General features: G+C 40.9%; 2 protein-coding genes across 3 annotated transcripts in view; one reads left to right on the forward strand and one right to left on the reverse strand.

Moving 5' to 3' along the window:
• The window catches only part of SCG3 (secretogranin III), a 46830-nt gene extending 35924 nt beyond the window's left edge, over positions 1–10906 (forward strand). For both annotated transcript variants that reach the window (XM_006017933.3, XM_006017934.3), the window contains 2 exons: positions 249–329; positions 7852–10906. In XM_006017933.3, the coding sequence (XP_006017995.1) occupies positions 249–329; positions 7852–7970 (200 nt within the window). In that variant the 3' untranslated portion in view covers positions 7971–10906. The remainder of the gene's footprint in view (positions 1–248; positions 330–7851) is intronic.
• A 114-nt stretch (positions 10907–11020) lies between these two features.
• The window catches only part of LYSMD2 (LysM domain containing 2), a 46222-nt gene continuing 41687 nt past the window's right edge, over positions 11021–15555 (reverse strand). The window contains exon 4 of the transcript XR_003092654.1: positions 11021–14229. The gene's annotated coding sequence lies outside the window, so the exon portion shown is untranslated. The remainder of the gene's footprint in view (positions 14230–15555) is intronic.

Raw genomic sequence — 15555 nt, forward strand, 5'->3', positions numbered from 1 at the left:
TTATGCACATGAACCAAAGGAAAGGATATTACCCTAAGTGTGTGTCACATCTGGCTAACCTTTTACAGACGGAACCTGTTCACCATTGATGGGAACTTTGTCTGAGCAAGGAGGACAGGTTGGACTCTTCAGCAGAAACTATGAATAATTTTAATCTGTCTTTAATTGTAATCAAGGTCTCACAGTTAAACAAGCTCTATCAATCATTGATGGTTAGCATTTGATTTCTCTCTCATCTGTATCTCCAGGGAAAGCTGAAGCATATTTGGAGGCAATCAGGAAGAACATTGAATGGCTAAAGAAGCACAGCAAGCAGGCACCTAAAGAAGGTATGAAGTGAACAAACTTGTAGCTTGGAGTGGATGCTCTTTTAATTAGGAAGCACCTTAAAAACACATGATTAATATTAGCCTGATAAAATGCATTGAACAACTAAAACAGAATGTGAAATGCACGTGTGGGTTACTGCATAATAAATAGTGATGCTTAGGGTCATTGTTAAGTAGTCTAGGACCAAACAGGTTATCTTTAAAAAATAAATATGGGCATATATTATAGAGATGTTTAAAATCACTGCATAATGATTAACCTAATATAACAACACACTGCAGATCATAACATACTGACATAATAATTATGCTGCCCAGGCTGGTCTTCAAATCCAAAATATGTAAGTGAGCAGGAAACAACCCTGCCACCTTCCAGATCTTCCCATTCCTTCACAAACACCAGAGAATAATAACAAAGTTTTGCAGTGGGCTCTACACTTTACACTTTTTGCATGTAAAGTCGTGTATAAAGCTGAACCAACTCCACCAGCCTGTTTGGCCTGTTGCTCCAAAACGTCATCACTGCAGGGAAGTGGAGCTGCCAAGAGTGTGGAAAAGCTGAGGGGGAAAGGATGCAAGATGCAATGGTATGAATTGCAGAATCTACAGGAGTCACTTTCTGCAGATCCTGGCTTGTTCGAGTCATCTCCACACTCAAGGTGTTGCACTGAACCAGGATCCCAGCTTGTCTCTGCCCTGTCCTGGAACTGTTAGTTAGACATCTGTAATACAGGTTAGGACAATCCACAGGTTTTGGGAGGGAGGATGAGGCAGAAGGAGTGGCTAAAGCCCCTTGAAGAGAAAGCAAGCTCTCTTTGCACAGCCAAGAAGGGGAGGGGAGACTATGTTCCCTCCACATTGTCTAGCTGGCTCTTGTGTGTGATAAAATGTAAGGTGGGCACATGTCAGCAGTAAGGATGTGTCTGCTGCTTCACACATTTTTCTTCAGAGAAACTTAGTGACAGGAGATTTGAACTAAACACCATGACCTTCCATTCCCGGCTTTCCTATACTCTATAGCTCCTTCTTTCATCCTCAAATCCTATCCCCCCAACTCATAACAACAGCTGCAGTTGATGACAGGCTTACATATTGCTACAGACTTTTCCTGCCAATTCTAATAAATATTTCTATTTATCAGTGTGTTCATTATAGTAATTAGTGCTCAGTCACACATGATTATTCCCTCTGTTTCCCATATTCTCTACAAGCCCCCTCTCCTCTTCAAAGTAACCTTTTCCTCAGTATTACCAAAGACTGAAAATGACTGTAACTACAAATACAATAGCATTTTGTCTGTTTTGCTGTGAAAGCAGTAAGACATGATGTTAATTCCCTAAGTAAATGGATTCCCTGTGGCATCTTGAACATCATGATACTTGATACTACAAGGGCCTGATTCTCTTTAATATTAATGTCTCTCTCCTTGCCTCTAGCAGAGTGAGGTGGCCTTCAAGTGGGTGTAAATTATAAGTAAATGAGAATAAAAGTTTAACCCCTTTATGCTTTTATAACCTTTGTCCTTCCCCTGCTATGCATTTTATTCTTGCAAGCTTTTATTGGGAAACCTGGCAGTAGTGTGAAAAGTGGTACAACCAGAATAAATTTACTCTATGCTTCACTTCAGGATTACGCGCTACTTCATGTGTTTGTCAATCACTTTTCTACTGGAAGCTGGTGGAAAAATAAAAAAAGTGATTCCCATACACTTGGCCATTTCTCTCCAAACTGTATTACTCATTGGCTGTATTTGAGTGAGCTCTGGTTCCTTTAGGAAATCTCTTTGCAAATCCTGAATGTATAACCTTTAACAGAAATAGTGAGTCATCCAAAACTCTGCACTGGGAGGGCTTATTTGCCATTGTTATTCTCCTTCTTAAAAAATCTGCTGTCCCATCAGACAGCAGAAGCAATCTTACATGAACCAGGTGGCCATTAGACCCCAAAATACAAATTATTTTAAAATCTACATTTTAGCCTGATTCTCTTCTGTGCCCAAAGTTTGGTCAGCAAAAGAAAATGGCAAGAATATCTCCTCTCCTCTGTGGAGCCATTCATGCTGTACTCAATCCTGGCATGAGTTCTCAAATCAATGGAGTTACACCAGCTTGGAATACAAGTAATGTACTGATGAATCAAGCCTTTATTTTGAATGACCCATCCTTTTTTTAAACCAATACTCTGAAAAAACAGCTTATCTGCTGATATAAATTGGCATACTTCCCAGCCCTTAGGGTTGTGTTGCCATGTTTCATCTTCTGTATTTTCAGTCTCCAGAGAATATAACTGTGAGGTACCTAATTAACACTTGTAAAACCACAAATTTGGAATTGCTCGCAAAAATACTTAGGTGGTGACATAGCCATCAAGTTTCATAACACCCACACTCACCATTCGTGAGTAAAAAGAAATTCTAGGATTACTTTTACATTTTTCAGGTTTTACTGGCAACTGGGTTGATTTGAATATGCAAATATGCTTCATTTTAAATATAAAGCAGCTAGTTTGTAGTTCAGTGTAATGTTTCAGATGTTGTAGGTGAATATAAATGAAAGCAGATTTTTTTATTTACTTGTTTCGGTCAACTTGCCCTAAACAAGTAACAGAATATTACTGTAATTAGACGCATCACATAACAGACATTTTTCTTAGAGAAAAATGCAACAATGTTGCCATTTCACATATGCAAATTAGTCAAAGTAGGATAACATCCTAAAGTAGTTTTTTAAATTTGCATTTATTCCCTAGTAATTGAAACCACAGTCTATGCAAGTGATCCTGCAGTTGCAAATACTAATGTAAAAGTGAGCGCAGATTTTGGAGACATATATTGTACTAATCAAATTAGTGCCTGGTGCCTTTAGCCAAGCAAACTTCCCACTCAAATCAATGGGTGGCTCATAAAGCTGAAGTGTGTGGCCCTTGAGGATGTGTTCATAGTTTCATAGTTGGTAGAGTCGGAAGGGACCTGAGCAGATCATCAAGTCTGACCCCCTGCCCTGGGCAGAAAAGAATGCAGGGGTCAAATGACCCCAGCTAGGTGATTATCCAGCCTCCTTTTGGAGACCCCCAGGGTAGGAGCCAGCACCACTTCCCTTGGAAGTTGGTTCCAGATCCTAACCGCCCTGACAGTGAAGTAGTGCTTCCTGATGTCTAGTCTGAATCTACTCTCAGTCAATTTATGGCCGTTATTCCTTGTTACTCCCGGTAGTGCTCGGGGTCACAGGGACTCTCCCATTGCCTGCTGGTCCCCCTTGGCCAGTTTATAGATGGCCACCAGATCCCCTTTCAGCCTTCTCTTGTGGAGGCTGAACAGGTTCAGGTCCAGTAGCCTCCACTTGTAGGGCCTGCCCTGCTGCCCCCTGATCATGTGAGTGGCCCTCCTCTGAACCCTCTCGATGCTGGCCACATCCCTCCTGAAATGCGGCACCCAGTACTGGTACTCCAGTACTCCAACTGCAGCCTGACCAGTGTCACATAGAGGAGGAGGATCACCTCCTTGGACCTACTCGTGATGCATCTGTGGATGCATGGCAAGGTGTGGTTGGCCTTCCTGATGGCATCCTCACATTGGCAGCCCATGTTCATCTTGAAATCAATAATGACTCCAAGATCCTTTTCTGATTCTGTGCTAATGAGAAGAGAGTTCCCCAGCCTGTAGGTATGCTTCTGGTTCCTCCTCCCCAGGTGCAATACCTTGCACTTGTCAGTATTGAAACCCATCCTGTTCTCATCCACCCACCCCTGTAACCTGTCCAGACCTAGTTGCAGCCTGTCCCTCTCCTCTAGCGTGCCCACTTCTCCCCACGTTAGTGTCATCTGCGAATTTGAACAAGGTGTTTTTCACCCCCTCGTCCAAGTTGCTGATGAAGATGTTGAACAGTGAGGGCCCGAGGACCGAGCCCTGGGGGACTCCACTGGCCACATCCCTCCAGGTTGAAAATGACCCATCCACCACCACTCTCTGGGTGCAGCCTTCCAGCCAATTTGCGACCCATCTGACTGTGTAGGCATCAATACCACAGTCGCCTAATTTTTTAATGAGAATGGGGTGAGAGACAGTGTTGAAGGCCTTCCTAAAGTCCAGAAAGACTATGTTCACTGCGACATCTGTGTCCAAGGATTTTGTCACCTGGTCGTAGAAGGCAACCAGGTTGGTCTGTTCAGCTCTCTCGTACTGGGAACTAAATAGTTCCTGCAAGGTCCCATGAGCAGGAGATCCTGGAGACTGGTTTGAAACCACCTTTTCTTATCCCAGCAAGTCTTGAACAAAGCACAGCTTGGCAAGAGTGAAGGGTATGCCTTCACTCTTGCTAAGGACAGACATTACACATAAACTGGTTTAAGTGATCAGAAACGGGTTTAAACCTGTAACAGAACAGATGTTCAGTGCATATAAACCAGCTTGAAAATGGCTGAAACCAGTTTGCGATAAACCTGGCTGGATGTAGTATCAGACTTAACTGATTTGGGTCAAACCGGTTTATGTAATGTCTGTCCCAGACCCCTTCCTGATTTAAGTTAAACCAGACTCCCCCAGCATCCCAGCATGCTCTCAGGGCTGGGCGGGGCTCTCTGCTCCACAGTAGAGCTGGCCCCTCCACTCTGCTCCCTGGCTGAAGCTCAGCAGAGACTGAAGGCATCGGCCTGGCTTCCCCCTGCTCCCCACTCCCCTTCCACTCCCCACTCCCTGATAAGCAGGGATTGCCCCGTCCCCTCTGCCTTACACAGACACACAGCATTAGCTAGCAGACCACATACTAGCTACAGTCCGTGCTGTGGCAGACGGGACAAAGGCAGAACCAACAAATAGCTTGTAATGTCCCTCTATTGTTTTCTTACTTGGGTGATTAATACTGAGTTTGGGGTGATAAACACTGTTATCAATTCCCTGCTGGGCTGGTCAGAAGGGGGTACCCTTCCCTAATCAGAGCATCCTGCCCCGGCCTGGCCACGGCCCCCCCCCCCCCCCCCCCCCCAGCTCAGCCCTGGGCAAGGGAAGGGAGGACTGCTCTAGCACCCCCCAGCTTCTAGCTTGAGCCACTGTAGGCACGTGCCTGCATTTCTAGGATGTCCGTGTGGTTACAAAACTGATTTAGCCTAGCCAGGTTAGACTAACCTGCAAAGATTGAATCAATTCAAGCTCAGGCTTTTTGAATGTCTGTCCCTAGCTTTGGAGAATATAGTACTCAAATACCTAATTCCACTGTCTTTTACATGCACAGTGATTCTACTGACCTCACTGGAGATTATGCGAAAGCAATGATTGGATTCATTGATCATATCTTTAATTTTATGCTATATTTTCCAAGAATATGACACACATTTTTTTCTTAAATTCAGGCTTTTTCCTCTGGTACTTTTCAATTTGTAGCTGTAAATATATGCAAAGTAGTCCACTCTTCTTTGACCTCGTTAAATATTTTATGGTAATCAAGTGCCGTTTCTGAGAAGATGGATGTGGAATTTAGCATTGAAACCCAATACAAATGTGAAATTCATGCTACCTGGGCACCAGTTCCCTTTTATATTTATTCAGTTACTGCCAGTAATTTGTTCCACATAAAAGGAGAATATGTTCTACCTCTGGCCTCCCATGTTAACTGATATCTGTGAGTCTCATTCAGCTCTGGTGAAACTTCATCAGAGTCATGCTACTTTTAAAGGAAGGCTGCCTTTGGCCCTTTGATCTAAGCATTGGGGCTTCACCAGACATCTTCAAATTTACTTCTTCTGATACTTTACTTTTATTTCTCCAGAAAATTCTCTGTAATTGTGTCCTTTCTGTATTCTCACTTTACTGCAAGCCAAGGTTATGAAGTATTCATCCATCTGATTTAGTTAAGTGCCAGGGTGGTCACAGGTAGATTGCAACTTAGAGCCACACTAATATGTTCATGATGAAAAGGGAAAAGTTTGTAGCTAGCAGAAATGGTTATTTATAAATTATAATATATAAATAACATGCTTATAATTTGCACTGTCTTGGTACCTTTTATCTGAGAATCTAAAAACATTTTCCAAACTTTAATAAAACTTCACAGTACTTCTATTAACTAGGTAAATATTATCATCCTATTATTGGGTGGATGGGTTCATTGAGGGGGCAGATACATTAATTTATTGACTCACCGAAAAATCAGTAACAGACCAGGAGTGAAACCTTGACTGCATTAATATGAATGGCAAAACTCCTATCGATTTCCATGGGGCCAGAATATCAGTCTAGGAGTCCAAAAGGCTAGTCCCTTTTTTGTGGCCCTGTTAGCCCATCACTTGTAATTGCCATGGCTTCTATTATTATTATAAAAATCTATTGAATAAATCAGTCTGCTTTATAATGCCTCTCTGCACATTGTCCATCCTTGTGCATTCAGCCATACCAAGGTAGAAAAAGCTATTATGGTCTATTGTGTAAATAGCGTACAGTTTGAGGAAGAAATCTTTAATTCATATTTTTATGATAATACGTATTTAAACAAATCACAATTTTTTTTTATTGTGGCCCTGTCTATGGAATAAATCATTCATGCAGTAAAAACCAAACACTAACACATTTATATGAAAAATATTAAGATTAGCCTAAACATTTCAAACTTTGGGATTCTCAAGGCTGCTCCTCCGTGCTGGGTAGGGATTGTTCCAAATCTGGCATTAAAGTTTATGCAGAAATTACATAAATGAAAGCTTGCATGTGTGTGTGTATTAGTATATTAAAGCTATTGTCAGAGTTAAATTTGTCCATTGGTTCTTCAGGGCAAGCTTTTCACCTTCCTTTGTAGGATTAGTGCCTTTTCATGGAAAACAATGACATTATTCCCCATAGGAACGTTTTGTTTAGTTGAGTTCAGGCTATATTATGTTTTACAATTGCATATTCACTTGTTTTATGCACCTGCTTTTATCATTTAACAGTGCAGCATAACATTAAAAGGATAATTCAATGCTTGTACTAGCGATTGGCACGTAAGGACAACTCATTGCAATATTTTTAAAATCAGGAAAATATTCTGCTCTAACCTGTCAAAGCTGAATAATTATATCCTTTCCAGTCAATTTCAGTGAGCTCATTTCTTAAATTTCTTGTCAGTTCTCAGTAAGGGATGTTGATAGGAAGTGAAAAAGTGGAAGAAAGTTGAACTTAAAAAATTCTGTGAGGTTTTGGAGGGGGGGGTTTACAAATAGGAGATGGTCAATTTAGCTTTTTCTGTGAAAAACATAAAACTGTAAAAATAATAGGGTCTTAAGGGCTTCTGCGTACAGTCTTCCAGCACACTAAATCTCTGCCCTTGGGGGGGAAAAACAATTACTAAGCATGAAAGGCAGATGAATAATACTGGCTGCATTCTCAGGGCTTTGGGCAGAGGCAGCTTTTATTGTTGTGACAAGTCTTACTTGTAGTGAATCCCACTTTTTTCTTGGACTGGATAGGTAATATTTACAGTGTAAATATTTATAGTCTTTCATAGCTGAATGTTTTTGTGACAAAGGCTCATTGTGTTAATGAATTTATGTTTTCCAGATTATGATCTTTCCAAACTGCGAGACTTCATTGATGAGCAAGCAGATGCTTACGTGGACAAAGGCATCCTGGACAAAGAAGAGGCAGATGTGATCAAGCGCATATATAGCAGCCTGTAAAAACACAGGAAGAATGGTGTCTGCTGAACACTTAGGAAACTATAGGATAGCTTCACCCACTCCTAGCTCAGTGACCTAAAATCTGTTATTTTGAAGATATCATTAGAAAGTGCTCTGTTTGCATCGTACTGAATCTTTTCTACACACAAATGTGCACTGACTGCACACTGTACTTTCCTACATAAAAAACATCCCCATGGCCAAATTCTGATATCCAATTTATATTTAACAGGGTAAATATTCACATAACATTCCCTTGACTTACAGTTTGCATTGATTTGCCCCAGTAGATAAACTAGTAGATTTTGTAGGAAAACTGTTTTAATGCGACTGTTTGTTCCCAGTACATTAGTTTTCCATAGATGCTACTATATGTACTTGTAAAGGGCATTATTAGACAATGAATTCCAGTTAATAGTTCTCCAAATAAATATTTGAAATAATTTACATATTAAACTTTTCATTAGTCTTATATTTCATGCCTACAATGTTTTGGTCTTAAGTCACTGGACTAGTATTACTTTTGATGTCCATGTTTGTATTTGTGCATTCAGTATTGCCCCTCCTTTCATATATGGCTATTAACTAGCTAATGCTCATCTGACACTGCAATTGCCTCTGACAGGTGATTAAGGGAGAGTTGTTTTCTCAGTGTTTCCAGTTAACTACAGCAGAGGCATTGACACCATTAGTAGGTCTTTTGTGCACTCTTTTGATACTATTTGTTTTTTGTGCATGTATAAACAGCTGAATTCTTGACTAACTAGCCTGTAAATAGCTGTTAATTTCTAAGAAAAAATATAAAGCAAATCAAATGATGATGGAAGAAACTTGCAGTTAGAGGTGTGATGTGCTTAGGAACATGCAGCCTAATTTTCAAATGGACTTGAGTGGGAGTTGTAGGACTACTCGCTGACCTCTGACCTGCACTGGGCAGTACTGTATACTTTGGCACTATGGGGAAATATGTCTCTTGCTTCCATGTGGCCACCAACAGCATAATGTTTTAGAGCCTCTCAAGGATTCCAATATAGAAATAACAAGAAAATAGAGTTCCTCTTCCTCCTTCTCGGTTTATAGGATTTATAAGGATTAGGTTTTAAGGACATTTTGTGATTCAATACAAGTGGGTGAGTTGTCTATGTGAAGAATTTGTGGAGGGAAAGCTGAGGCAAAGAAATTAGATTTGCCTTGGTTCTGGAAGATGGGAGTGGTGGTGAATCTTACCTTGAGCAGGACTGAGTTCTGGCTCCAGAGGAAGTCCAGTTCCCTGCCCTCGTCTTTACTGCTTGAGCTTATCACCCATTTGACATTACTGCTAAAATCCAAGGTGTGCTGTGATTGCTTAGGTCAGGTAACCTGACTACAGGTAAATCCTTGCCTTGTGGAGGGAACGTACTTCTGCCCAACCCAAAATTGTGATCATGTCACAAAAGAGACTACTTACCTCCTTATTTTCCTACCACTCTTGTAAATAAGGACAAAAGATTTTCATCCTACAAAACATTACCACCTGCAAACATCAATTGGACATGACAGCGATAAGCTTTAACAGTCTTTACGATCAAAGGCTAAGTGGTATGTGGGTGGGCAAGTGCCTTCAGGGATATAAGCAGCACAGCAGAGCCTGCTTCCACACACCTGGACATGAGTAATTAGGAAGTAACAGGGGTCACTAGTGGGAACGGAGTAAAACCACTTCAAAAGAATGTTGGGAAACATAGGTGATGTAACCTTTGGCTGCAGAATACATTTCCTTGCAGAAGCATATGATCTTTGTTTTCTTCTCATCCTTTCTCTAAGTTTCCCTAGACAATTTAGCCCCTTCTTCCTCTGTATGGGTTTCAAAATCCATTACCCTCTCATCAGTAGTTGTGGGGTCAATTCATTGTCTTATTTGAAAAATAAACTGGAAATATTAAATTCCATTTGGCTTTCTGAGACATCAGGGCTGTCAGTTTTAATCTGGGAGGTATAAGCACTTTATCTTTTAATGTCAGAGCCTCTCTCTTCTTTTCCCCAACAGCTGCTCATTTTTTCTCCTTCCTTCCTTCCTTCTTCTTAAATTTTTCTACCTCCATTAATATATTGAGTTATAGATTATTTTTAATGTTTTTTTTTTCTTTCAAGGGTTGAGGTCCTGTCAGGAGTCTGTACAAGGGTCTGATATTATAAAAAAAGGCTAAATCACTCAGCCAACGTGAGACTGGTGTCTTCACTAGAGCTGCTCTAAAATGCTTACACATCACAGTTCCAAAAAAGTCATTGAACTTTTGCAAAATTTCAATTAAAAAGTGATTTTTTTTTTTTTTTTTTACATTTTCCAAAAATGTAAGTCTTGCCTTCAACTGGCTCCAGTGCAGAATATTTTGAATTTGAGCCAATTCTGCAGCTGTTACTTCTGCTCAGTATTGGTTACTCACAGGTGTAGTCCTATTTAAGTCACCACAAGTAAAACCTGAAGAACAGGGTAAGCACTTCGGTGAGTATAAAAGCATTTTAAGGCAGTGTTTTTCAAGCTGGATTTGTTTCTCACCCTGACAAGCCAGCCAAGCTTATTATTTGAATGTTTTGAGTGCTGGCTTGATTGGTGGAACATAAAGTCAAGTTCTATCAGTTATATCACCTCTCATAAAATAACATGACAAGAAAGACAGGGCCAGCCTGATGCACCTTCCTGACCTGCAGAAAGGCTGTGGCTTGTATTAAATGAAGGTCACCATGACTAATCGGAGCTATGTGTAGCACTGGCTTCATATCTATTTGGGAAAGGCAACACAGTACATTGCCAATTGGATGTTGGTTACCAATGCTTGGTGGTGATCAGCAGGCCATACTCTGCCAGCATTTTATCTATTAACAAATAGGGAAAATATTTTCCATCCCTGAACATCACTAGTTTTCCTATCACAGACAATTCTTTTCTATGTTGTTGTTTGTATTTCTGCTAGATACATCAAATATCTTTCACAGTCTGAAGGTTCACAGATAGGTGTAACAAGTACAAAATATACAGTATTCATGTTACAAGTTTTTCTATTAGAATATTGTTTCTGATACTGTACTTTATTAAACACTTTGCTACAAGCCACAGTAGTTCAAGGTTGTCTCTTTGCTTTTGAAATGAACTAAATCCTTTAGTCCCATTAACTGACATTTGAAGGATCCACTCCTGCACCACAGATATCAACAGTTATCAAGCTAAAGTAAGGCAAGCCTTACTGAAGAAAAACGGTACAGGGAACTATGGGGCCCAGTACAATGTCTGTGTTAAGACTTCCATGGTCTCAAGTCTCATGTTGGTTTAATATTCTCCTTTCATTCACCCTGCAGACGAGACCCCAGACCATACTCATTCAGCTCATTTCTGAATAGGGGGGAACCCAGTCCAACCTTGGGCTAAGTCTTAACTGAAGAGGGTTTACAAAGCAGAATTTAAAAATACCTTGATTCCCACAAGTGAAATGTTTATCTGTACTCCCTCTCACCCCATTCACCACCACCACAGCTGAACTTTGGTCACTTAGACCCTAAACCACCCTCTGTTTTCCAAATAGGACAAGGTTTTGTAAAACAAAAACCTAGCTTCAAGCTTCCTTCCCCAAGCTCTGATCCAGACAAGTTTTTACTTATTCCTCCTTGACACTCCATTTGGTTGATATCATTGGTACTCTCTTGCATGCATACATGAAAACCATTTTTCTCCCTGTATAATTGAGAGGGTGTTAACAAAACAGGGTCTCCTCAAGAAAATCAAGTTGTAGGTGCAGTAATGACAGGCAGAGTGAAAAACACAACAAGGATTAAACAGGAGGGAACTGTCCCCTTAAGACTGCTAAAGAGGATATTTTATCACTCATTACATTGACGGACAAAATGACAAGGAGAGTTAAAATCCTGATGCATAAAATATTTCAGGACCTCAAACCCTCACTTACTACCTGCAGATGCTTCCTCCTGCATTACTTCACCATTAAGGAGATGGTACTTAGGAGCAGTAGCTTCTTTGTTTTCAGTCTCCTGGGCTTCAACACAGTTAAGAGATATTTTTAATGTGTGTCTATTAAGAGTGTGCTCTAAAATAGCTGCTTTCTGTGCAAGTTGCTGAAGGTTCAATACTACAAAGAAACCACATAGAAATATGCAGTAGCTGCTGAACATTTCCACTGGAGGCCTTTATTTCAAAAGCACAGGAAATGACTTGACAGTACTTCCAAAGGGCAAGCTTAAATTGAATTCATTTTGCAGGAGCCTTCAATCTCCCTGGTAGAAGCCTTTGTTTCACGTGAATAAAAGGACATGTAAAAATTACTGAGGAATGTAGTCAAGCCATTTTCAATGTTTTATTCTAAAAACCTCCTCTCCCAATCTCTTGCATTTGCCTTTTAAATTATGAATCAGAAAAATAACAGCTTTCTGAAAACCAGAAACAGACTCAAAATGGTGACTACTTCATTGTTGAACACCCTTAATATTAGCAAAGGTTAGCTGACAAAGTGATAGTTAAATACTATAATTGTGAGCAAGCTAATTGTATTATGCAAAAAAGGACCCAAGCCTGAGTTAGCATTATTTCAATAGACATAGCTCTGGTAAAGTTAATGGGGTCACACACACACACACCTGCTCAGGATATGTTTCCTAAAGGTCACACCTACGGTAATGTAACACTGCCTGCTGGCCCTTAAGGGGGCAAGTGGCTAAGCCTGTCTTGGCCTTGGCTCATTAGAGAACAAAGGGATTCTGGGAGGTCTAATTCTCAGAAGGAAGAATTGCAGAGAGGGTTTTTGTGGTTGAGTAGTCTTCATTCAAAGCAAGAGAGCAAGCAAGTCTGTAGCATACTGTGCACTAGGAGAGCTGAGGGACAGCCCAGGAAGGGTAATGGAAAAAGTTGGTAAAGGGGTGTAGAGGTAGACCCGGACCCTGGAAGTGAGAGAAAGTCATACAACAACACAGTAGAGGCCTCGGCCTGAGTCTTGAGTAGGCTCAAGACAGAGCCTTCTAGAAGCAGGAGTGTTCTTCCCTGAATGCCCCTAGTATGGAGAGGAAGGTATGGGTTTGTTTGGGACACCTTGCTCCTTTCACCCAAAAAGCCATGGAGGCTTGGCTCTGGCCAGAAAACCAGAAATTCCAAGAATTCCCAAATGAACCCTGCAACTGGACACACTGCTCCAGAGGGAGAATGGAGGCAAGACTGCACCAGGTGCCAAAGACATAGGAGCCTGCTGCAGACAGACTTTATTTTGAGTAGTTCTGGGTGCTAAAAATACTGGCAGAACAGCTACGGTGTGTACCCAAGGTGGTTGAAATACTTCTTCTGTGCTATGCTGTTTTTGGAATGCTTATGTCAGGCTCTGTGGCCCATATAGGGATGAAAAATTCAGGACATGTCTATATATGCACTTTAATACGTAGTAGACTATTTTACTGCACATTGAAGTGTCATGTAAAAAACCATGACTCTGTACTAATGCACAGTAAGTCTATTGCATGCTGTCACTAAAAAGCATGCAAATGTGCTATTGTGCATCAGCACATCCTAATGTGCATTAATTTGGTAGTACCTCTCATGGGAGATACTAAATCTAATGTGCATTAGAAAAGGTGCATTAATGCATGTGTAGATGTACCCTCTATCTTTGTCAGCAGCATTCCTGTCCAAGGGCTGTAAAATCAGACCCTACATGGGGTAACCATAACTGTATTCGCACCATCGTGCTGGTGGTTAGTAGCTGTGATTTGATTCTGTTGGTAGCAATGGTGGAAGATGCAACATATTTGGGACTGAAGGACACTGAATAGAAATGCCTGAACTCTACCTGCAGTGTGGATTTTAGAAATGTCTTGGGGCTGTGGTGGGAGTTCTAGGTACCAACAATATTCTTGGCAAATAGGGGTCTAGTTCCCTGATACTTTGCACCTTGGCTAAGTCATTCCCACATGTGAAAAAAAAATGCTACTGTTGGAATTGTACAGCTTGTTACCCCTCCCTTGTGCTCACTGCACACGTCAGTATACCTATGGCATCGAGTAGTAGAACATTCAAATTAAATGAGCTCTTGGGGAAAGATGGCAAGAGTGCAGCTGGAGTTGTAGGATCACAGGCTTCTCTCTAAATAACTGTAAGAGCTGTAGACATTCTATTAATTGAAACAGAGCTGCTGTGGATTTAGGCTGGCTTAGCTGAAAATGAAGTTGAGATGTAGCTGTTGTGAGACGTTTTCCATAGCAAAATGTTCAGTCTCTTGATATTTGTTCACTGTGTTTAAAAGAGGGAGAGAAATAAGCAACTGCATAAATATAACTCCAATTCTTGTTTGACGGTCAAATAAAATACAGCCTTACCTGAGTGATGCAAAGAACAGTGTCTCAGGAAATTTATCTGTTTGCTGTGAAGCCCTTCATGGATCTGACACAGGCTTGGTGTGTCAGAAACAATATTTGAAAGGTGTACTTCTTTATCTCTTTGAACTGAAACACAGTCCATTTGGCAAGTTAAAATTCCTATATTTGTATCTGTATTCTCACTGGGGACAAGTGCACTCCCAATGATTGAAAACCACTGACTTTTCTGCAAGTTGGATTTTGTTTGTATCTATGTTGTTCCTATTTCTTTTTTTTTCTGCCTTGCAAATTCTTATTCCCACAAACTTTTTACTTTCTGAGTTACCCCTCCCTTGTGCTCACTGCACACGTCAGTATACCTATGGCATCGAGTAGTAGAACATTCAAATTAAATGAGCTCTTGGGGAGTTGGAGCTCCTGCAGCTTCTGAAAATCATTTTGGGAAATGAGGAATGTAAGGGACTTTGCTTGGTGTGTTTTGGGGGTTTTTTTTGGGGGGGGGGGAAATCTGTGCCAGTGATTTCCCCCCCCCAACACTGATAAAAACAATTACCTATGCACTTCAATAGCAGCACTATGTATCTACTATACTGATATAGATGAGAATTTTACAGTTAGATTCTCATCTCTCATCTTGAAAATGCAATGCCTGAAGTTATCTTCTACATGGGCAGTTGTGCTGGTATCTAAAACTACTATGAATTGGGAGCAGTAGAACAAAGTTCAGAGAGGTTTTTGTTTTTTACAAGTCCTTCTTAAAATACTGAGAACAAATGAGAAAGAACTTGGATGTCTCTTGTTGTCTTTTAAAATAAATTAATAAATAAAAATAAATAGGTTTTTGCTGAATGTTTGGGATTGGTTACATTGGATTTTGTAGTCTTGGCCTTGGCCCCGCTGCCTGCCCACTGTAGGCTTGGGTAGTTCAGACCTGCTCCCTGCCACAGTTTGCACTCCTGGGGGAAAAACAGGGGAGACCCATGCCCCCCAGATCTGTATGTGGGGCAGGGGTTGCAAGCTGCCTGCTTCAGGTTCAGGCTCCTGCCCTGCTACCCTCCCCCAGGGCCTCTGCAGACCAGCATGTGCAACCTAGCACCCCAAAGAACATGGCCTGCAGAGATCTCTTTGCAAAACTGCAAAATCCATGGGTTTCTCTGGTAAAAACAAGAAATCCACGTTTGCCTCTGCTAAAAGATAAAACCCAAGGTTTACTCTATTTTTCCATGGGGAACGGAAAACC

Source organism: Alligator sinensis, unplaced genomic scaffold (genome assembly GCF_000455745.1).
Source record: "Alligator sinensis unplaced genomic scaffold, ASM45574v1 scaffold250_1, whole genome shotgun sequence".
In the NCBI taxonomy this organism is placed as follows: Eukaryota; Metazoa; Chordata; order Crocodylia; family Alligatoridae; genus Alligator; species Alligator sinensis.